The sequence below is a fragment of the Hyaena hyaena genome, unplaced genomic scaffold, assembly GCF_003009895.1.
Source record: "Hyaena hyaena isolate Hyena2069 unplaced genomic scaffold, ASM300989v1 scaffold_1286, whole genome shotgun sequence".
NCBI lineage: Eukaryota > Metazoa > Chordata > Mammalia > Carnivora > Hyaenidae > Hyaena > Hyaena hyaena.
In genome coordinates, this window is record NW_024081915.1 from 223,265 (window position 1) to 245,199 (window position 21,935).

The 21,935-nt window shown below is 45.8% G+C and overlaps 1 protein-coding gene and 1 non-coding gene across 2 annotated transcripts in view; one reads left to right on the top strand and one right to left on the bottom strand.

Annotated features, from left to right (window-relative positions):
• The first annotated feature begins 588 nt into the window (after positions 1–588).
• Positions 589–21,935, top strand: part of VPS41 (VPS41 subunit of HOPS complex) — a 182,315-nt gene continuing 160,968 nt past the window's right edge. Inside the window, exons 1-2 of the mRNA XM_039223138.1 lie at positions 589–624; positions 9,270–9,308. Of these exons, the coding sequence (XP_039079069.1) occupies positions 604–624; positions 9,270–9,308 (60 nt within the window). The 5' untranslated portion in view covers positions 589–603. The remainder of the gene's footprint in view (positions 625–9,269; positions 9,309–21,935) is intronic.
• On the bottom strand, positions 13,978–14,084 carry LOC120224896. The gene has a single exon (XR_005526697.1). It is a non-coding gene; the product is annotated as a U6 spliceosomal RNA (small nuclear RNA).

Genomic DNA, 21,935 nt, shown 5'->3' on the forward strand with positions numbered 1-21,935 from the left:
GCAGAGCACAAGTAGGGGAGGGGCAGAGAGAGAGAGAGAGAAATATCAGAAGCATGCCCCAGGCTCTGAGCTGTCAGGAGAAAGCCCTATGTGGGGCTCCAGCTCACGAACTGCGAGATCATGACCTGATACAGTGTCTGATACTTAACCTACTGAGGCACTCAGGTGCCCCAGATTTAGCCACGTTCGAATCCTAGGTCTGCCTCTTACAAGTGCGTGCTCTCTGAGCCATGGTGTTCTCCTCTATAAATGGGGATAATAGTAGGGATTGCTGGGGGTGTTAAATGAGAAAATGCATGCAAAACTATAACCCCAGGGCCTGATATAGAGTGAATGTTAGTAAATAATGTCATAATCATGGAACCAGAAAGAACAACAATAAAATAAGTCATGAAATTAACAGCGGTTTCGGTTCGGATTCTCCAAGGCCCAACTCCACTGGGCTTGGAGACTCAGAGCAGAGATGAAGCCCAATAGAATCCGCCGCACGAAATGACGCCCCGGCTCAGATGCTGCTAAAAACTACATTTCCCAGCAGCCCCCGGTCCCAGGGTTTCGGTTTCTCTCACTTCCGGGTCTGTCATGTGACTCGCCGGCTGCACCATGGCGGAAGCGGAGGAGCAGGTAAATGCTGCCGCTGTTGGGCCCGGGAGTGAGAGGCGAGGGTGAGGAGATGCGGGCTGCGAGCGGAGCGTGTGGACGGAGGGCGAGCCAGGCCCACCGCGGGGCACCCGAGGGGCGGGAGGCCGTTTCGGGGAGCGTGGCTGCTCGGGGGGCGCCCGGGGAGAGCGCCCCGACGCGTCCCGGCGTCGGAGAGGCGGCCTTGCTGCGCCGCTGCCCCTGTGAACTGTCTTGAGTGACGTTTTGCCTGGAAGGCAGCCTGGTTGTCCCAGGACCTGGCTGCCCTTGGGAAGCGTTGAGAGGGGACTTGAGGGGGGCGCCTGGGGGACTCAGTCGGTTAAGCGTCCGACTTCGGCTCAGGTCATGATCTCGCGGTTAGTGGGTTCGAGCCCCGCGTCGGGCTCTGTGCTGACAGCTCGGAGCCTGGAGCTGCTTCAGATTCTGTGTCTCCCTCTCTCTCTGCCCCTCCCCTGCTCACGCTCGCTCTCTCTCTCTCTCTCTCTCTGTCTCTCTCTCTCAGAAATAAATAAAAAAACATTAAAGAAAAAAAAAAGAGGGGGCTTGAGGTTTGAGGCCTGGTTCCTTCCCAGTCGAAGCGGAGACGGTGCGAGCTGACTCGCAGGAGGGCCGGGAGAGAGTAGATGATGCATTTTGTTTCGTAGCTGTTGTCTTCAGGGGCCAAGCCAGCTGCGACGTGCGGCGGGGGTGACGTGCCTCTGTCCGGACGAAGACGCCCGGGCTGCAGAGCCGGGTCTCTTTCTAAATGACTTTGGGCTCGTTCTTTCATTATGGTCCAGCTCACCATAAACCTCAAACAGAGGATGGGGATACAGGGGGAACTAAGTTAGAGAGCAGACCAAGGACCCCGGCTAAAGTGCTTGGTAAAGGCTGGGCTCTGTAAACGTTTCTGCGGTTAGTAGTTGCTGGGAGAACATAGACGACAGCGCCAGCCCAGCCTTGGCTTCGTGGGATTGCAGTTTAGCGCAGCAGTCAGCGATGGCAACAGAGTTTTCATACACTTACAGTGGTAGCCAAACCTTGGTCGAAATGACACGGTACTGTCAAGAAGACAGAAGAGTGCACACAAAGGTCAGAGCTCATTGTCCATTTCCAGAGTCATTTCAGGTTGGCACTGTTTTTCCTTACAAATTAACAGGGCCCTCAGTTTCCGTAATTGTCTCTAAAAAGTGGTTTATGGTGAGCTGTACCATAATAAAGGAAGTTTAGCTATTTGATAATTTATTATCAATGGCATTAATACCGTTTGTAACAGAGTTCATTTATGTAACGCAAATTTGCCCTTCCTACGTGTGATGTGTACCAGTAATTAAGAAAGAAAGTAGAAGTGTGGTTTGGGTGGTCGTCGCAGTAACAGGAGTGTTGCTACCAGCCACGAAGTCTCCTTTTTTTGATCCAGTCACTTCGAAGGAAAAATGCTTGTTAAGCACATGCAATTTCATGAGTCATTGCTGGGTTTGATGATAGTGGTGAGATTGGCTTTCACACTGTTGCTCTTTATGCTTGAAATACAGCTGATTTGTTGTTTGATTTCAAACCAAAAAGGGGCGTGGCTCAGTCGGTTGACTGTCCGACCTCAGATCAGGTCATGACCTCATGGTTCGCAAGTTCGAGCCCCACATGTGGCTTGTTGCTGTCAGCGCAGAGCCCGCTTCAGATCCTCTGTCCCCTTCTCTTTCTGCCCCTTCCCTGCTTATGCTCTTTCTTTCTCAAAAATAAATAAAACATTAAAAAGAAATGAAACCAAAAGCCACGATCTTAGATACAGGGTAGTAGAAATGGAGAGAGTTGTTCTTAGTATTTTCTGCTGTTTTGTGCAGAAGAGAGTTTGGCAAAGCTGTTTGATACACAAACACACATAGAAAGTTAGTGATACAGGAAGCATGCCTTCAATTTTTATAGCACTTTCCGGTGTAAGCCCTTCACATCATGTTTGGTCCTCACAAAATAATTCTGTGTGGTAAATGTTCTGACATACAAGTCAGGACCAGCGCCTCCTATGTTCTGCCAATGGCTTCCCACTGCACTGCAAAGAAAAGTCAGACTCCTTTATAATCCCCTGGTTGCCCTGAAGGATCTTGCTCCAATTACTCCTTATTCCGTTTCTCTGACTTCATTTTCCACTGCTCTTCTCTTCTCCCCTTTTGTCACTGTGCACCAGCTGTACTTGGCTTTCTTCCTGTACCTTCAACAGGCTGGCATGTTTCTACCCCAGGGCCTTTGCTCATGCTCCTCCCTTTTTTGACCCCAGATATCCAGGGCTTTCTCTTGGAGTTCCTTCATGTCTTTGTCCAAGTGTTATCTTTTTGAGTGAGACCTTCTTTGATTGCTCTTTGAGACCTCTTCCTTGCATTCTTTTTCTCCTTAGTGCTCACCACCATCTCTCATAGTGTGTTTTAAAGTTTCTGCTTATTTGTTCTGTATGTTTCAGTATTCATTTCTGTATGTTCTCCTTATTAAAATGTAAGCTTCATGACGTCAAGGATTTGTTCACTGCTGTTTGCCTGACACCTAGAATAGTGCCACAATATGTGTTAAATGACTGAACTTTACACATAAGCAACTGGAAATTCAGACAATATAAGTCACTTACTCAGGTTTGTGTCTGTAATAAATCTCCAGTGTTCTATCTCCAAAGCCCATGTTTTTTCACTAGAACACCCCATCTTTGAAAAAATACTTGAAAACCTAATTCTAATTTTATTTTTAACTTTATGAAGTAGAATGAACTCTTACCACCTTAATAAGTTTCCTTCGAGTCATAATTTCACCTTCGATGCTTCAACAGCCTGCATGCAGCTAGAGCAGCATTCATCTCCCCGACAGGTCATTCTCGAAAAGCCCAGGGGCCCACTGTCAGTGGCAGAAGGAAGCAGACATCCACAAACTGTCCTTCTGTTTATTTTTAAAGCTGGCAAATGACCATACCTATATTATCAGTCCTTTATAGATTAAAATGGATTAAAAATGGTTAGATGTTTCTCACTCTGGTTGGTTTGTGCAGTAGGGAGCTGTTAAAATCTGGCTTGCGTGTGGAGTGTTTTGAAGGCTAAAAGTGCACAAAAATGGAGTTAAATAAATTTGTTAATTGTTCTGTTTTGCCCCTTTAAGCCTTTTAGAAAATCTCTTTTTAATTAATTAGTTTATTTATTGAGAGAGAGAGGGAGCGAGAGATGATGAGTGGGGTAGGAGCAGAGGGAAAGGGAGAGAGACACCAAGCCAGGTCCCCACTGTCAGCACAGAGCCCAGTGTGGGGCTCGAACCCACGAACCGTGAGATCATAACCTGAGCCGAGATTAAGAGTCAGACGCTCAACCGACTGAGCCACCCAGGCTCCCCTCCTCTTAACTTTTCTGAGCGTTGTATTCTTTGGTGATTGCTTTTTTTTTTAACCCTTTAATTTTAGAAAGAACCAAAGTAATAAGATCTGTACCGAGTTATAATGTAAAATAGTTCAGGAGCTCTCAAGCTATGAAGTCACTTTTTTGGACATGATTGAACATTTTTTAAGGCATTGGGAAGTCTTTGTTTCTGCTGAGTACAGTGAAGGGGGTTCGCAGAAATAACCACACGTGCAGTTCGGAGAAAGGCCTCACACGCTGTATTCTGCCTGGGACTTTTCTAACCGGCAGTTTTACTTAGTTCCGGAATGATTTACAGTTGACCTTCATTATCGCAGACGCCCAATGGTATTTGTTCGGACCTCTTTTATGAAAAACATTCGGCTTGCAGTCTGGTTGTGTATTAGTCTTATCCCGACTAGAGACTGCTGAGTCCTCAAGAACAAGCACAGAGCTCACTCACGCGGACATCTCGCACAGGCCTAGTGCTTTACAGGTACTGGGTGCTTAGTAAAATGTTTAAATGAACTTATGCGGGGGAGAATAGCCTTCCGGATTGAAAATCTCAAACCATAAGTAAGATGCAGTAGAATTTGTGTTATGTTATCTTAACTTGAAACTTTTGAAAGTTATTAATTTAAACGTAGGTTACGTTTCCTACATTCCTTACTCTGCCGGCTCCCCGGGCCCCCTTTCATCTTTCCTACCAACCATCAGGGAACCCGGTCTATTAAAAAACTGACCATCTATTCACGTCACATTTCTTTTTTGAATTTTCCCTGTACGTTTTAGAATTGGAATTATTTTTTTTTAAGAGACAGAGTGTGTGTGAGTACAGTAGAGAGTCCGAGAGAGAGAGAGACAGAGAATCCTTAAGTAAGCTCCAGGCTCAGTGCGGAGCCCAAACGGGAAGCTTGGGACTATGACCTGAGCCAAAACCAAGAGTCAGATGCTCGACCGACTGAGCCACAGGCGCCCGGGAATTTGGGGACATTTTATCCTTACTATAGAAGCATTTTCTGATTATCACATGATAGTTCATGAGCACGAGCACCCCCACGCGACTGTGGTCCATGTGTAAAATACAAATCACAGCAACAAGTACTTGCCTGTGGACAGAGGCATTTGCTCTCAGGACTCTTGTGAGTATGAAATGGGGTTGTGTTAAAGGGGCCGGGCCGAAGCGCCTATGTGTGACTTCGCTCGGGTATGCACGGTTCTCTCTCTCTCTCGCCTTTTTTTTTTTTTTACAGTTTGAGCAAGATCTTTTGAAAGCAGGGGCACCTGGTGGCTCAGTCAGTTAAGCCTCCGACTTTGGCTCAGGTCACAATCCCATGGTTTGTGGTTCAAGCCCCCCGTCGGGCTCGGTGCTGACAGCTCAGAGCCTGCAGCCTGCTTCAGAGTCTGTGCAGGGGTAGCAGGTACACGCCACACAAAACCTGTCCTCATCCTCTGCCTGTGTCAGACGCCGGGCTCTCTCACGCACGCCCTGTCCTCCACTGAGCTCGGCCGGTCACGGTGTGTTGGGAAGGAGAGAAGGTGGCCGCGCGCTGTTGAGCGTTTGGGGTCTATCCCCAGGCCAGGCGGACTGCCCGGAGCCTGGCCTCTGCTCTGTTCCTGCAGACGTTAGAGTCGGCCTTCCTCAGGCTCCAGCCTCCATTTCTCCCCCAAATTCTGCACCCCGCCCCTCCACCCGACAAATAGTATGTATAGATTCAAGAGGTCACGGGTCAAGGCACCGAGATCATGAGGTTTGGATATATGATTGAGTTTACGGGATTGGCTTGCAGCACAAAGGTGAGGTAAAGCAGCTGAGGTTAGCCTTCCGCAGTTGCCCAGATCTTGTCCGGCTATATACTTGTCTCTCTTTTTTTTTTTTTAATGGATATTTATATTTGAAAAAATATCCATTTTTTTTTTTAATGGATATTTATATTTGAAAGACAGAGCATGAGCAGGGGAGGGGCAGAGAGAAAGAGAGACATAGAATCTGAAGAAGGTTTCAGGCTTCGAGCTGTCAGCACAGGTCAGACATGGGGCTCAAACTCACGAACCACGAGATCATGACCTGAGCCGAAGTTGGCCCTTTAACCCACTGAGCCACCCAGGGGCCCCATCTGTGTGTCTTCTAGCTCATCATTTCTGCTTTAACCAGAACAGCCCCATTTTTTTTTTATTGTAGTAAAATTTGCATAATATTGACCACTTTAACCATTTTTTTCAAGTTTTATTTTATTTATTTTGAGACAGAGTGCAAGAGAGGGAGGGGCAGAAAGAAGGGGAGCGAGAATCCCAAGCTGCCCCTGAGCCTCTAGCCAGAGCCCGATATGGGGCTCGAACTCACGAATCGTGAGATCATGACCTGAGCCGAAATCAAGAGTTGGTTGCCCCACCGACTGAGCCACCCAGGCTCCCCACCATGTTAGCCATTTCCAAGTGCATGATTGAGTCAGTGGCATTAAGTACATGCGCACTGTCCACCATTCCCACCATCCGTCTCCTGAACTTCTGGCCATCACAGACTGAAATTCTGGACCCATTAAGCACTCACCGCTGCCCCCGCCCAGCACCTTCCCCCAGCCCCTCCTAAGCTCTGTTCTACTTCTGCCTCATGTAAGTGGAACCCTCCGGTCTGTGTCTGGTTTATTTCACTTAGAAAACAGCACAGTTCTGTAACTTGTATTGTCATGATTCGAAGTTCTTCAGAAGATAAGAGGGCAAAGCTAACACGTGGTTGAAAACCACTGCCTCTTTCTAACTCGTGACCGTTCTCAGGGTTCAGCCCCACTTATTGGAGCCGTCCCCAGGGCATTGACTTCAGGCCGTCTGGCTGGCCCCGCAGTCCCCGGGGCATTAGCAGAGGGGAGTTTTGCTTGGAGGAAGCAAGGAAATAGCAGACTGTGTGATTTCTGAAGTCACTCATGCATTGCTTTGCTAGGACTGGGAACAAGAGTGTCGTTTTCCTTGAGGCCACAGCTCAGTTTGGGAGGTTCATACTGGGGGGAGGGGGTTAGTGTGAGAATGCCATGGAGGAAATGTTCTCACTGATACCCGCAGCACAGGAAGCCTCTCTGAGAGCCTGGTTTTTTCCTGAAGGCTCGGGTTTCTGAGAGCCACAAGCCTCGTGGTATCGCATTCTGCCACTGCATGGGTTTTGGTGCAGAGTCAAGAATATAATTTGATCTTGGGGCACCTGGGTGACTCAGTCGGTCGAGCCTCTGGCTTCGGCTCAGGTCATGATCTCACGGTTCCTGGGTTCGAGCCCTGCATTGGGCCCTGTGCTGACAGCTCAGAGCCTGGAGCCTGCTTCAGATTCTGTCTGTCTGTCTGTCTGTCTGTCTCTCTCTCTCTCTCTCTGCCCCTCCCCCGCTCACACTCTCTCATCTCACACTGCCAGCTCAGAGCCTGGAGCCTGTTTCAGTCTGTGACTCTCTCTCTCTCTGACCCTCCCCTGCTCACGCTCTCTCTCTCTCTCTCTCTCTCCCCTAGAAATAAATAAAACATTAAAAAAATTAAAAAAAAAAAAAAAGACTTCCTTAGGTCTAATGGCATTTTTCTGAAAAGAGTAAACCAGTGCCCTTTTAAAGTTCTCGAGTTGGGGATAGGAATGTAGGCACAGGTCGTTGGCATGGTCATCAAAGCCTTGTTTCCCGGATATTATTAAGTTAATATTCAGGGACAGTCAGGAGTGGAAAGGGTGTCAGATGTTGTTAAGTTCAGCCGCTGAGCCTCAGTGTTCTTACCTCAGGGGTCATTAGGAAATTCTAAGATGCTGGGTGCAAAGCATTTAGAATCATGGGGATATATATAATAGATGTTCAGTAAAGATGTCAGAATCGTGACTGTTAATAATAAATGGCGTGTGTCCAAAAGAGAAGCGTCAGGGTGGTAAGTGGATGAGAACCAGGGTCTGGGGACGGGTAGCACAGAGGAAGAACAATTTAGAAGGGCAGGCACGATACGTGTCATTAACTCTCTGGAGAACTGTCAAGCAGTCGAAGAATTGGATTTTTTATGGGTCTTACTGGTGCTGAGAACAGAAAGTTCCCGTGGAGGGATTGTAGCTCCAAATTAATAAGCACTTTCTAGTGCTCAGAATAACGTCAGTGCGTCGGGGTGTGGGGGAGGTTGTCCTGTCCATCGTGGTTAAGGGCACAACTACAATACAATTCCTAATCACAAGTGACATTCGTCCCCATTTCACAGATGGCCTTTCAGAGCAGGGACCGTATCACCCACAAGGCTGTTTGCAGAGACGGCCCACCACCTGCTGGGTTCTTCTGAATCTTCCACGAATGAGATTAAAATGTGTGCAAACACCGGATGTGTGTGTAGCCTGCTCTACAACCGGCCCTGAGTCACGGAGGCGTCTAACTCTCTTTAAAATGTTTATCTTTTTTCTTGAAAAATACTAGTTCTCTCCAAAATGTCCTTGCCCCATTTTTTTTTTTTTGTTCTTTTCTCCCGTGGATTGTTGCAAAATGCTTACATTCGGTGTCAGCATATTAGTTGTAACCTTTTATTGCTATTGATATCTATAAGTACGTTAAGTAAATCTTCATTTTGCTGACCTCTTTGAGGATGCATGGCATCAGCAGATTCTCTCTTTCAGTGGACAGGTGAGAGATTAGCGGGACCGAGTCAATTTTTCCCTTTTTGCTTCGTTTTCTCCAGAGCAGCAAGATTCATTGTCTAGCAAGAGGGAAACGGTGTTCAATGGCAGAATTTGTCTTCTGGTTAATGGGTTAAAGAGCAGATGTAAATTACAGAGCTTGTTTGCACAGCGCCTGATAGGTGCCCCTCCAGGGGAATTCTTTTAGTAAGAAACTGTTTAAGCAAGACAGTCATTTTGACTTAACCAGATTAATAGCGTGGGCATTAATAGCACCAGGGCTTTTCAGCATAAAACGTGGCTTACAGATAATTTGAGATGGCAGCTTCCTCTTCCCTTCCGTGATCAGTAAGGCTGCTTTGCCAGCCCCGCTTCCATTTTCAGCGAAGGAAAGAGCCTTCTGTGCACACATGGGAGCGTTCCTGCGGCCATCGGTCAGTGGGCCCGAGTGGCCCCGCAGGGACCGTCTCAGCCCTGCCACTCATGGGAAGTGGAGGGAGGCTTGGAGAGTTGCCCTGCCTGGAGCCCTTTCTGCTGTGGTGGCCCGTTACCTCCCCAAGGGTTAGGTGGGCGGCGGGGGTGTGGTGACCCTTTGCTCTCGAAAGTATTTCCTAGTTTATTCTGTTGTCATCTCTTCTGACCATTCTCCCCCCATTCTCCCCCTCTGTGCTTTGTAGGAAACGGAGTCTCTCGAAGAATCTACGGACGAGTCTGAGGTAAGGCGGGTGCTTCGGGAGCCTGAGGATCGCTTCCCACCACGTTACCTTGTGCTTGTTCTGCCTTGCCGGGACTGGGGGTGGGAAAGTGGGGCCGTGGGTGGTTGATCCTTGGGGAACGACTTGCCAGTTGTCTTCAGAAATCTATTTTTAAAAATTTTTCTAAATGTTTATTTGTTTTTGAGAGAGAGAGAGAGAGAAAAAAAACGAGTGACCGGGGGAGAGGCAGAGAGAGAGGGAGACACAGAATGGGAGGCTGGCTCTGTGCTCGGAGCTGTCAGCACAGAGCCCTACGCGGGGCTCGAACCCACAGACCACGAGATCATGACCTGAGCCGAAGTCGGACGCTCCACCGACCAAGCCACCCAGGCGCCCCCAGTCTTCAGAAATATTAAGTGAATCAGCTTAAATAAACAGCAGAAGGAGCGAAAAGCTCTCTCCTGATCTTGAACAGTATTTTAGCCCAAAGTGTGTTGGCAGTGGGAAATTGGATGCAAAATTTCACAAACGAATCTTGACTCTTCAAAAAACTGGGTTTTAAAACAAACTGCTGTAGGTTCTACCACATTTATTTTTTCTCTTCATTCTTTTAATGAGAATGACACGCCCACTGGGGGTACTTCCTCAGTCACCGAAGTTAGAGTTGATTTCATAAAATAGACAGGAAAGTTACTTCCTTAAAAACTGTTAAGGAGCTAAGTTGTGTTAAAGTTTGTGTTTTAAGGAGAATAAAATATAAGGGTGGGCTTTTTAAAACAAATTTCTTTTCAAGACTATGCATAAGAAATCAGTAAAGGGGCACCTGGGGGGCTCAGTCGATTAAGCATCCGACTTCGGCTCAGGTCATGAACTCACGGTTTGTGGGTTCGAGCCCCGCGTCGGGCTCTGTGCTGACAGCTAGCTCAGAGCCTGGAGCCTGTTTCGGATTCTGTATCTTCCTCTCTCTCCGACCCTCCCCTGTTCATGCTGTCTCTCTCTCTCTCTCTCTCAGAAACAAGTAAAAAACATTAAAAAAAAATCAGTTTAAGCATAACCAAAACTAATGAACCTACTAATTTTATGGATGGACTTATTAATAATAATAATTATATTTTTTCCTTATGCTATTTCATATGAAAAAAATATGTATGCTAACCCCTGCTGGAAATTCACACCAATGTGACTATAGCCAGTGTAGTTTGTAAATTCAGGTTGATACTGCATATAGTTATTATATGGATTTTATTTGCTTTTTCAAGGAAAAGGTGGACTGTTCACCTGGAGAACAGCTTATATATTATGCTATAATGTGTTTATACTTTGGCGCTACAGGCATGGTTCCTAATATCTTTGCTACTAAGGAACTCAGATAGCGTCCTTGGGCCTCCCGATAAGGCACTACAGAGTTTGCTTATAGATATGGCATAAGGCTTGTTAATTTTTTTTTTTTTAGTGTTTGTTTCTGAGAGAGAGAGAGAGACAAAGACGGAGACAAAGTGTGAGTTGGAGAGGGGCAGAGAGAAAGAGGGAGACACAGAACCCAAAGCAGGCTCCAGGCTCTGTGCTGACAGCACAGGCTGAGAACCCATGAACGCAGGGCTTGAACCCACGAACGCAGGGCTTGAACCCACGAACCGTGGGATCATGACCTGAGCCCAAGTCTGGACACTTAACCGACTGAGCCACCCAGGAGCCCTAACACTTGTTAATTGTTAATAAAATATTGAAAAGCGTTTCAGCGTAACCATCTTATCTCTGGAGATCTCTGGCTAACCGTGCTCTCGGAAGCACTGGTAGAGAATTCTGCAGTGTGGGAGTCCTGTCCCAGGATTTCATTTCAGAGGTGAGGAGGATGTTGACAGCCACCGAAGTAAGTCTTTCTACACATCGTTCAGATACGAAACAGATCCACAAGGAGAGCAAACAGAAGCACGTATAACTCGTGCCTGCGGCGTGATCGGGAAGCAGGGCGTGCTGTGAACGTCAGTCCAGGAGGGGGAATACGTATCCAGAGCCAGCCGAGCCAGCTCTGGATGGAGTCTGGAGCTGAGGGTCTGATGGAGGCCAGATGGAGATGAGAGTTATCTGAGCGCCGGTGGGGGCGGCGTACGGACAGACAGAAGTCACCCCCAGGAGGGAGAGGGCTCCACCCTGAGTGGGGGAGTCGTGAGAACCCGTCTCACAGCACCTGGTGGATCTGAGCACTGGCTAGTGGGGAATTTATTTTATTTAAAAAAAAATTTTCTTTATGTTTATTTATTTTTGAGAGAGAGAGAGAGAGAGAGACAGAGCATAAGCAGGGGAGGGGCAGAGAGAGAGGGAGACACAGAATCTGAAGCAGCTCCCGGCTCCAGGCTGTCAGTCCAGAGCCTGATGAAGGGCTCGAACCCTCGAACCGCGAGACTGTGACCTGAGCCAAAGTCATGGTGACCTGGGCCACCCCGGCTTCCCTGGCTGTTGGGGAATTTAAGGAGGGAGCTTGGCAGTGTGTGGGATGGGAAGGGACAGTGCTGCTGCTGGATGAGCAGCTGCTCCTGGAGAGAAGGGGGAGGCACCCCTTGGTCACATGGTGGTGACATCAAAGGAAAAAGGGGAAATTAAGGGTACCCGCCAACAAATAGCAGAAAGTCCGGATATACTTACCTCCCTCCGCAGTACCAAACAGCGATGCCACTGTGCATGAGAGAAGGTGTGCTTCATTCCCAGTGCGACTCACAGCCCTAGTGAACCATTCAGATGCCTCATCCTGTGCTCAGGAGCACCTGCTCTCGCTGTCCGGGAGGCCTGGGACACGGAAAAGTGAACTGAAATGGCGGGTAGTGTCCGTATTAAAAAAAAAGACTATAGGAAGAAATCCAAGTGAGAGTCAAAACTTTTCAGCCTGGATGACCAGCCCCATAGCGCTCCGTCGTGAACTGAAGTCCTTCAAACAAGCATTCACAGAGATGAAAAACCCTCCTCTTCAGCCAGAAATTTTGGAACTCAGAATAGAAGTGGACACACACACACACACACACACACACGTGCACACATGCACATACACACACACACACACACACAGGGAAGGTAGGGAGTGAGAGTTGGCCACTCAGGAAAGAAATGAAAGGAAAAGACTGTTCTTTCAAAGCGGAACGAACCGAGACCCTCAAGGTAACCTGTCTGATGTCCTGTAGCAGGTTCACCGGAGAAGTGGGTTCAAACTCTGGCCCCCAGCACTTTGCCTTCTGGCCCTGACAGGCTGGGACTGAGGGAATGGAGTCGGGCCTCGGGTTCATACCTGCTGTGTGGCCTTGGGCGTAGCACCCAGCTCCTCTGTTCCTCAGTGTCCTCTTACGGAAAACGTGGTTGTCGCTGACTGTGGTCACCGCGAGGATGAGGGAAGGTGCCGTTGGCCCAGCGTCCTGTGCGGTGCCGGCGCCGGGGATGCAAGCAGTCTGCCAAGGTTGTGGTCCTCAGCCTGTGTTCTAGAAGTGTCCCTGCTGCGCCTTCTACAGCCCCCGGCTTCCGCCTGAGGCTGGGAGAGGCCCCCGAGACCCTGGGAAAGCAGGAACTCCCCCGATCCCGGGGGTTCTCACGGTCCACGGGCCAGCGAGGGGGCCAGGCCGGTGACAGACAAGTCTGGTCGTTTCGGTGTAGCGAGCTGGTTTGTACTCCAGTCTCTGGAGCAGGTTGTCCTGGGTTTCTCCATTTGAGTCACTTTCCGGTTGCGGGATTGAGAGTGTGAGACACTGCTTGGTCGCCCGAGAATCTTTATTTTTCCTTTTCTTCCCACGAGGGTTTATAACAGGTAATTCAGCTTTCACAGGGCAGGCCTTTGCTTAGCATGCTTCTGCCTCCACTTTATTCAAGTTCCCAGGTGTTTTTCCTTTCCTTTTTTTTTTAATTTTTCATTTTTAATGTTTATTTTTGAGAGAGAGAGAAAGAGTGCAAGCAGGGGAAGGAGCAGAGAGAGAGGGAGACACAGAATCTGAAGCAGCTCCAGCCTCCGAGCTGTCAGCACAGAGTCTGACGCAGGGCTCAAACCTACAAACCGAGAGATCACGACTTGAGCTGAATTTGGTTGCTTAACCGACTGAGCCACGGTACAGGCAGCTGGGTATTTTTCTATTTCTGCAAGTAACGGGTATTTAGTGTTTTCAACCATGGAATTGTAACAATTTTTCTGTTACCTGATGAGATGCTGCATTTCTTATAGACTGGGCTTTTATATTGGGAAGACCCTAGTGTTAGGTTATTCTAACGTTCTTATTTTTAAAAATTTTAAACGTTTTTAATGAAAATATTTTTTTTTCTTGAAGCTCAGGGTGTTATTTTTTATTGAGTATTGTTGTTGTTTTTTTACAGATAGTTTATTGTCAAATTGGTTTCCATATAACACTCAGTGCTCATCCCCACAAGTGCCCTCCTCCATGCCCCTCACCCTCCTCCCCCACACCCATCAGTCCTCAGTTTGTTCTCAGCATTCAAGAGTCTCTCATGGTTTGCCTCCCTCCCTCTCCCCCACTATTTTCCCCCTTCTTCTCCCCCACGGTCCTCCGTTAAGTTCCTCCTAATCCTCCTATACGTGCGAACATAAGATATTTGTCCTTCTCTGCCTGACTTATTTCGCTCAGCATAACACCCTCAAGGTCCATCCATGTTGCTACACATGGCCAGATGCCATTCTTTCTCATTGCCATGTAGTATTCCAAAAAATATGGAATGCTTCACAAATTTGCGTGTCATCCTTGCACAGGGGCCATGCTAATCTTCTCTGTATCATTCCAATTTTAGTGTATGTGCTGCCGAAGCGAGCACTAATGAAGATATTTTTAATTGTGGTAGACTACATATAATGTAGAATTTGCCGTCTTAACCATTTTTAAGCATACTGTTTAGTACGGTCAAGTGCATTGACATTGTAGAGCAACCTACCTCCGGAACCTGTTCATCTCGCCCTGCTGACACTCTGTGCCCATCAGATTACAGCTCCCCGTCCTTCAGCCCGCAGCCCCGGGCAGCCACCACTCTGCTTTCCGTGTCTGGGAATCTGACAACTCTAGGTACTTCCTATAAGTGGAATCATGCAGTATGTGTTTGTCTTTTTGTGACTGGCTTATTTCATGTAGCATCATGTTATTAAGGTGCATCTGTTGCATTGCCTGTGTCAGTTCCCTTCTTCTTCTTTTTTTTAACGTATGTTTATTTTTGAGAGAGACAGAGTGCAAGCGGGGGAGGGGCAGAGAGAGAGACACACACACACAGAATCTGAAGCAGGCTCCAGGCTCTGAGCTCTTAGCACAGAGCCCGATGCGGGGCTTGAACCCACGAGCTGTGAGATCATGACCTGAGCTGAAGTCAGACATTTAACCAACTGAGCCACCCAGGCGCCCCTCCTTCTTTAAGGCTGAATAATATCCCATCGTGTATACAAACCACATTTATCTAGTCATCTACTGATGGACGCTTGGGTTGCTTTCACCCTTTGTTTTTGTGAACAACTTGGCAGTGCACACGAGTGTAAACCTATCTCTTTGAGACAGCTGCTTTTAGTTCTTCAGGGTATGTACCCCAAAGTGGAATTGCTGGATCACGTGGTAATTCTGTTTTTAATTTTTTGAGGAACCACTCTACCACTTTCCACAGAGGCTGCACCAGTTAACGTTTCCAGCAGCAGCGCAGAAGCGTTCTGATTTCTTCACGTCCCTGCCAGCCCTTGTTTTTTCTGTTTTTGTTTGTTTTTATGGCAGCCATCTTGACAGGTGTGAGGTGATGTTGTGGTTTTCATTTGCATTTCCTCGATGATTAAGTGATATTGAGCACCTATTTATAAGTTGTTGGCCATTTGTATATTTTCTTTTAAGAAATGCCTATTCCATTCCTTTGCCCATTTTTTATTCAGGCTCTTTGGGTTTTTGTTGTGGAGGACTTCTTTGTATATGCTGGATGTTAATCCTTATCAGATGGAGATAGATATAGGTAGATCCTTATGAGAGATAGATACATAAACCTGTTGTCTTTGTCTATAACTCAGCAACCTGTGAGTAGGCTATATGGGTGGATGGATTGACATACAGATACAGATCTGTAGAGTTGCAATTTAACTGTATCTGTAGGAAGAATATACATAATGTAATGTATAAAGAATATATTTACCTATCTATATACATATCCCTATTCAGGGATACAATTTGCAACATGTAAATAATTTCTCCCATTCCATGGGTTGCCTTTTCACCATGGAGTGTTGTTTGATGCATAGAGGTTTTAAAATTTTGATGTAGTCCACTTTATCCATTTTTGCCTTTTTCCCTGTCTCTTGATGTCATGCCCAAGAAATCATTGACAAATCTGGTGTTATGAAGCTTTTCCCTTATGTTTTCTTCCAAGTTCTCATTTTGTATGTTCAAGAAAGGAATACGAACTGCTCAAAACTCTGTGTTGGGGCACTTGAGCGGCTCAGTTGGTTGAGCATCCAATTCTTGATGTCAGCTTAAGTCATATTCACAGGAATGTGGGACCAAGGCCTTGCTTCCTAGAGTGTGGAGCCAGCTTGGGATTCTCTTCTCTCTCTTTCTGCCCCCTCCCCCGATTGCTTTCCTTCTCTCTCTCTCTAAAACAACAACAGCAACAACAAACCAAAATAGCCCAAAACTGTCTGTGCTTTTTTCATTTCTTGAAACCTGTGACCACATGAAATGAAACTGCTGGGTGTAGTATAATTAATATACTTGACAGTGGTGTGTATGTCACTGTTTAAACCTTTTAAGAACTTTAAGTTATACTTTGTAGTTCAAGTAGAAGTTCAAACAAGAGAGTATGTTATTTTTTAAATATTTATTTGTTTATTTTGAGAGACAAAGTATGTGAGTAGGGAGAGAAGCGGAAAGAGGGAGAGAGAGAATCCCAAGCAGGCTTTGTGCTGTCAGACCCGGGATTCAATCCCATGACTCTTGGATCATGACCTGAGCTGAAATTCAGCTAGATGCTTAACTGACTCAGCCACCAGGTGCCCCAAGTATGTGGTTTAATGGGTAACACAGTTAAGGGTCTTGCGTTCAGGTCAATAACTAAACGACTTGTGGCAAATTTCGTGGAATAACTGAAGGGGTCCTCACGTCTAGTATTTTTTGTTTCTAATCCATGGTCTACTGTTTATCCCACCTCGATATCATAAGCCAGACTCTTTCTTAAATGGCACTTTATTCTGAAAAACATAGCAATGAAATATGTGTTCAAAAGAACTTCATTCCCTGTTGAAGCTCCAAGACCTTGTGAGCCCTTAGAGACGATTGCTGTGGCACCGGCGGTGGCCGAGGGCTACGGGAGCACAAAGGGGTGGATGACTGGTCGGGAATGGCTTCGTTTGGGTCTCCAGGAATTAAATATGGAAGACGGATCTAGGCAGAAAGGCTGGGCAGAGACTGAGTCATGAAAGTGCTTGCATGTTCAGCCGCCCACCTGTATGGCACCCCCCGTGGCTAGAATGTGGAGGAAGTTGGGGAAGTGAGGCTGGTCGAGGAAAGTAGGGCAAGGTTGTGAAGGTACCGATGTGTCACACCGGACAGTTTGGACTTGATCCTGTGGACGTTGTGGAGCCAGCTAAAAAGCCTTGACTGTGAAGGGTGGGGATGGGGGCCGGTGATAGATAAACTGGAAGGAGAGACGCATGGCAGGAAGTCCTGGCGCAAGCCCCCGGAAGAGACAGGTAGGGGTGTAGAGATCTGCGCGGGGCAGTAGCAGAAGACAAGGGGAGATGCCTCTCAAGTGCAGTCAAGAGCAAGTGTGGGATAGGGGCGCCTGGGTGGCTTAGTCGGTTAAGGGTCCGACTTTCGCTCAGGTCATGATCTCGCGGTTCGTGGGTTCGAGCCCCGCGTCGGGCTCTGCGCTGACTGCCAGCTCAGAGCCTGGAGCCTGTTTCAGAGTCTGTGTCTCCCTCTCTCTCTGACCCTCCCCTGCTCACGCTGTCTCTCTCAGAAATAAATAAAACATTAAAAAAAAATTTAAAAAAAAAAAAAAAAAAAGAGCAAGTGTGGGATAGTATGCGACAGGTGAGCCGGTGGAGAGGCAGGAAGATTCCAAAGCATCCAGCGCAGCTGCGTGGTAGGAAACTGAGTAAACTCCACTGTTAGCCAAAGGTTTGGAAAAGACATGTTAGGGGTGCGTGGGTGGCTCAGTCGGTTAAGCCTTTGACTCTTGATTTTGGCTCAGGTCATGACCCCTAGGGCATGGGATCAAGCCCCACGTTGGGCTCTGTGCTGAGCATGGATCCTGCTTAAGAGTCTCTCTCTCTCTCTCTCTCTCTCTCTCTCTCTCTCCCCCCCCACCCCTCTCCCTTATACTCTCTCTCTCACTCGCTCGCTCACTCACTCAAAAATAAACAAACAAAAACACCAAGAAAAGCCCCCTGAAATTGAGATCTCTGTATTCAGGTTTTTCCTCTACAGTGGTGCTCTTCTAATCCATTCTTGATTCTTCTTATAATGGTTTTGTTCAAGCTGAAACAAATAATATGCTTTCCTATTAAATATGTTATTAAAGAAAGGCAAATGAGCAACTGATATCTGGGATTTTGTTTCTAAAATCCTACAAGCTTCTGCTTACAGAGGGAAGTTGTGAACGCTCCTTGGAGCAGAGATGGTGTAGTGGAATGAGCAGTGTTCAGAGTCTATTTTGATAATGAGGATTATTATGAAACCAGACTCATTTGGTGTAGGAAACAATATTTGGCACTTTGGTAAGTTCTTTAGATACATTAACAAGTCCAAGATTTGGCCCTGATTATTGCTTCAGTTTTACAGAGGAAGAAACGGACTTTGAGTGTTTAGGTACCTACCTGGCCCGGCTCACCCGCAGGTAAATGGATTTGAATCCCGCAGACTGACTCCAGAGCCTGCTCTTCTCCTCTGTAGTTATGCTGTCTCCGACTTCACTGTGACCTCTTTAATTTTATTCCAGACTCTTCCTCCGTGTACCTTTGTAGAATTGGACAAGATTAAGAAAAAACTCCCTTGGAGCTCCTGCCTGTGTATAAAATGATATTTTGGGTGATGTTACAGATTTTGGCTTGTTCAGCTAGGTGGAAAAACATACCAATTTCAGAATCTTTGAACATTGCTTTCTTTTCTGGGGAATAGAGAATTGTCTTGTTAATTTACAGCTAACATTAATAATTATAATAAATTCCTGTTTGGTCGTAAAATAAATATTGTTAGTTATTAGGAAAACAATAATTATCAACATTTATAAGATATTTATTAAGTAAATGTTAGCTATAAGTTATGTCCCCTTTGGAAAGTCCATCCATCTTTGTGTGCAGACATTTAGCTCCAGGAGTGTTCATTGAAACTTTGTTTATAATATAAAAATTTGGAAACAGGCTAAATATCCAGAAAGGAATTGTATTATCTTTATAATTGATAAGAGCTTTTTACAAAAATGTCATTTAGAGCAGAGGCTGGCAAGCCTTTTCTGTAAAGGTCTAGATAGTAAATATTTAAAGCTTTGCAGACAAAGAGGCAGAACTGAGGATCTTATATAGGCAGGTGACCATATAAATATGTAAAAACCTGCTCGAAAGCTAGATAAAACCAGGCATCTGGCTAGATGGGCTGGTTGTAGTTTGCTGATTCCTGATCTAGAGTATACTCCGGTTTTTCTCCACCCTCCAAAATCCCCAGGTAAACGTAGAAAAAAAGATCACAAGACCAAGTTGTGATTGGATCATGTGATTCTTATTTTATTAACTCATTATTTGCCTTGATTTTGTAAAGTTTTGCAAATATGCATCACTTATGTACTTAGCAAAACGATACAATTTTTAAAAATTTATTTTTATTTTTATTTTTAAATTTTTAAAAATGTTTTATTTTTGAGAGAGAGAGAGAGAGAGACAGTGTGAGCGGGGGGGGGGTCAGAGAGAGAGGGAGACACAGAATCCGAAACAGGCTTCAGGCTCTGAGCTGGCTGTCAGCACAGAGCCCTGTGTGGGGCTTGAACCCATGAACTGTGAGATCATGACCTGAACTGAAGTCGGACGCTTAACCGACTGAGCCACCCATGTGCACCTATAATTACCTTTTTTTTTTTTTTTTTTAACAAAACACGTTAACCTCTGCACATATTCTTAATTGTCTTTTGTGTCCACATTACAGAACTTTTGGGTTGCATAGCAGTGGGACTCAAATTGAAACTGTGTGTCCTTATTTCCTTACCTCACCTCACACTCAAACCAGGGAGTTAGGGGGAGAGCTTCGGTTTGTTTCTTGCTCTTTATTTCATCCATTTTACTTAAGGCAAAAGTTGTTCTTAACTCCAGTATACATTTTTTTGAAGGTTTTTTAATGTAATTTATTGTCAAGTTAGCTAACATACAGTGTATACAGTGTGCTCTTGTCCATCAACTTGTGGATGGATAAAGAAGATGTGATTACATACATACAATGGAATATTACTTGGCAATGAAAAGGAACTAAACTTTGCCATTTGCAAAACGTGGATGGAAGTGGAGTGAGTATATTACGCTAAGTGAAATAAGTTGGTCAGAGAAAGACAGATATCCTATATTTTCACTCATATCTGAATTTTTTTAAAGTTTTTAATTTTGAAGTAAGTGGAGAATCACATGCAGTTAGAAGAAATAATAGAGAGATTCTCTGTACCCTTCACCCAGTTCCCAAAACGTAAAATCTTGCATAACTCTGGTGCAATGTCACAGCCAAGAAATCAATATTGGTAACAATCCAGGGACTGGATCCCTATTTCACAAGTTTTACATGCAGTCATTTGTGCGTATGCGCATACATGTGTTAGTTCTGTGCACTTCTTTTTTTAAAATATTTTTAAAAATATTTATTTTGAGAGAGAGCGTGTGAGCGGGGGAGGGGCAGAGAGAGAGAGAGAGAGAGAGAGAGAGAGAGAGAGAGAGAGCATCCCAAGCAGGCTCCATGCTGTCAGTGCAGAGCCTGACATGGGGCTTGATCCCTCGAACCGTGAGATCATGACCTGAGCCGAAATTAAGAGTCGGATGCTTAACCCACCGAGCCACTCAGGCATCCAGTTCTGTGTACTTCTGTCACACGTGAAGAGTCATGTGACCCCCTCTGCAGTGAAGAGGCAGAGCCGTCCACCACAAGGTTCCCTTCTACAATTATGGCCGCTCCTTCCCTATCTCGCCCCCAGCACTGTCTCTTCTCTCTCCATAATTTTTGTCATTTCAAGCACATTATATGAACTGAACCACACAGTGGGTAACGCTTTCAGAATGACTTTTTTCCACTCTGCCAATTTGTCTTTGAATTGGCGTGGTTTGATCATTCACATTTAAGGTAATTATTGATACATTAGGACTTAGGTCGGCCATCTGCTTTCTGATTCCTCTGCTTTTCATTTCTCTTGTTTCTCGTTTCTTCCCTGTGAGTTAACTGAAACTTAAAGATTCCAGCTTAAAATTTATTCATAGTTCTTTTATTTGAGTGTGTTACTTTGTATGGTTTTCTTAATGTTGCTCTAGGTATTAAAAGAGGCATGTATAACATCAGTCTGCTGGTACCACTCCGGGTCAAGTATGAAAACCTTACCTGCGTTTACACCTGTCTCCTGTCTCCACTTGTAAACACAACTGCCTTAAATATTTACATTCACTGAGCACCGTGTCAGAGAGTTAGTATTAAACTTTTTGCTTCAACTATCAAATATGATCTTAAAAACCTTCAACAAGAAGGGTAATTTTCTATGTCTACCCCGAGTTTTACCCATTCCTGTGTTTATTTCAAAGTTCTAAGCTTTTGGGGCACCTGCGTGGCTCAGTGAGTTAAGCATCTGCCTTCGGCTCAGGCCATGATCTCACAGTTCATGGGTTCGAGTCCCGCATCAGGCTCTGTGCTGACAGCTCAGAGCCTGGAGCTGCTTCAGACCTTCTGCCCCCCTTTCTCTGCCCCTCCCCTGGTTGTGCTCTCTCCCTCAGAAATAAACATTTAAAAAAAAAAAGTTCTAAGACTTCTATTATCTTCTATCTTCTGCTTCTTTCTATTTAGAAAACTTTAGCCATTCTTTAGGCTTTCATTTTTGAAGGATATTGTCACCGAAATAGAATATTTGTGGTTGGTGGCTCTTTTCTTTCAGAACTTGAAAACTGCTCTGCTACTGCCTATGGCTTCTGTCATTTCAACTGACAGACGTGTTCTCGTTGCTTCTTTCCCTGGCTGCCTTCAAAGGGTGTGTGTGTGTGTGTGTGTGTATGTGTGTGTGTCTGCCTAAGTTTCCAGAAGCTTAATTATGATGCTTCTTGGTGTGGCTTTCTTTGATTTGTCTTAGTTGGAGTTTGTTCAGTTTCTTGAATCTTTGACCAAATTTGGAAAGTTTTTAGCCGTTATTTCTTTGACTACTTTTTCAGCCCCACTCTGTTTTCTTCTGGGACTTGTACTTGTAATTTCCTGTGTACCATGTATCTTGCTGAGTGCTCTGTATGGAGTATTGCCTTCATGTGACCCATAATCTTCTCAGGTGCTGTAGTAGGCAGGAGAGGTCGGCTGTGCTACAGTAACACACGGCTCCAAAATGTTAACAGCTGAACACAACACAGATTTGCTTTTGAGGAGAATCCGTGGTGCAGGGAGAGGAAGTTGGGGCATCAACAACACAGAAGTATCCGCATCTTCCACAGGGTCT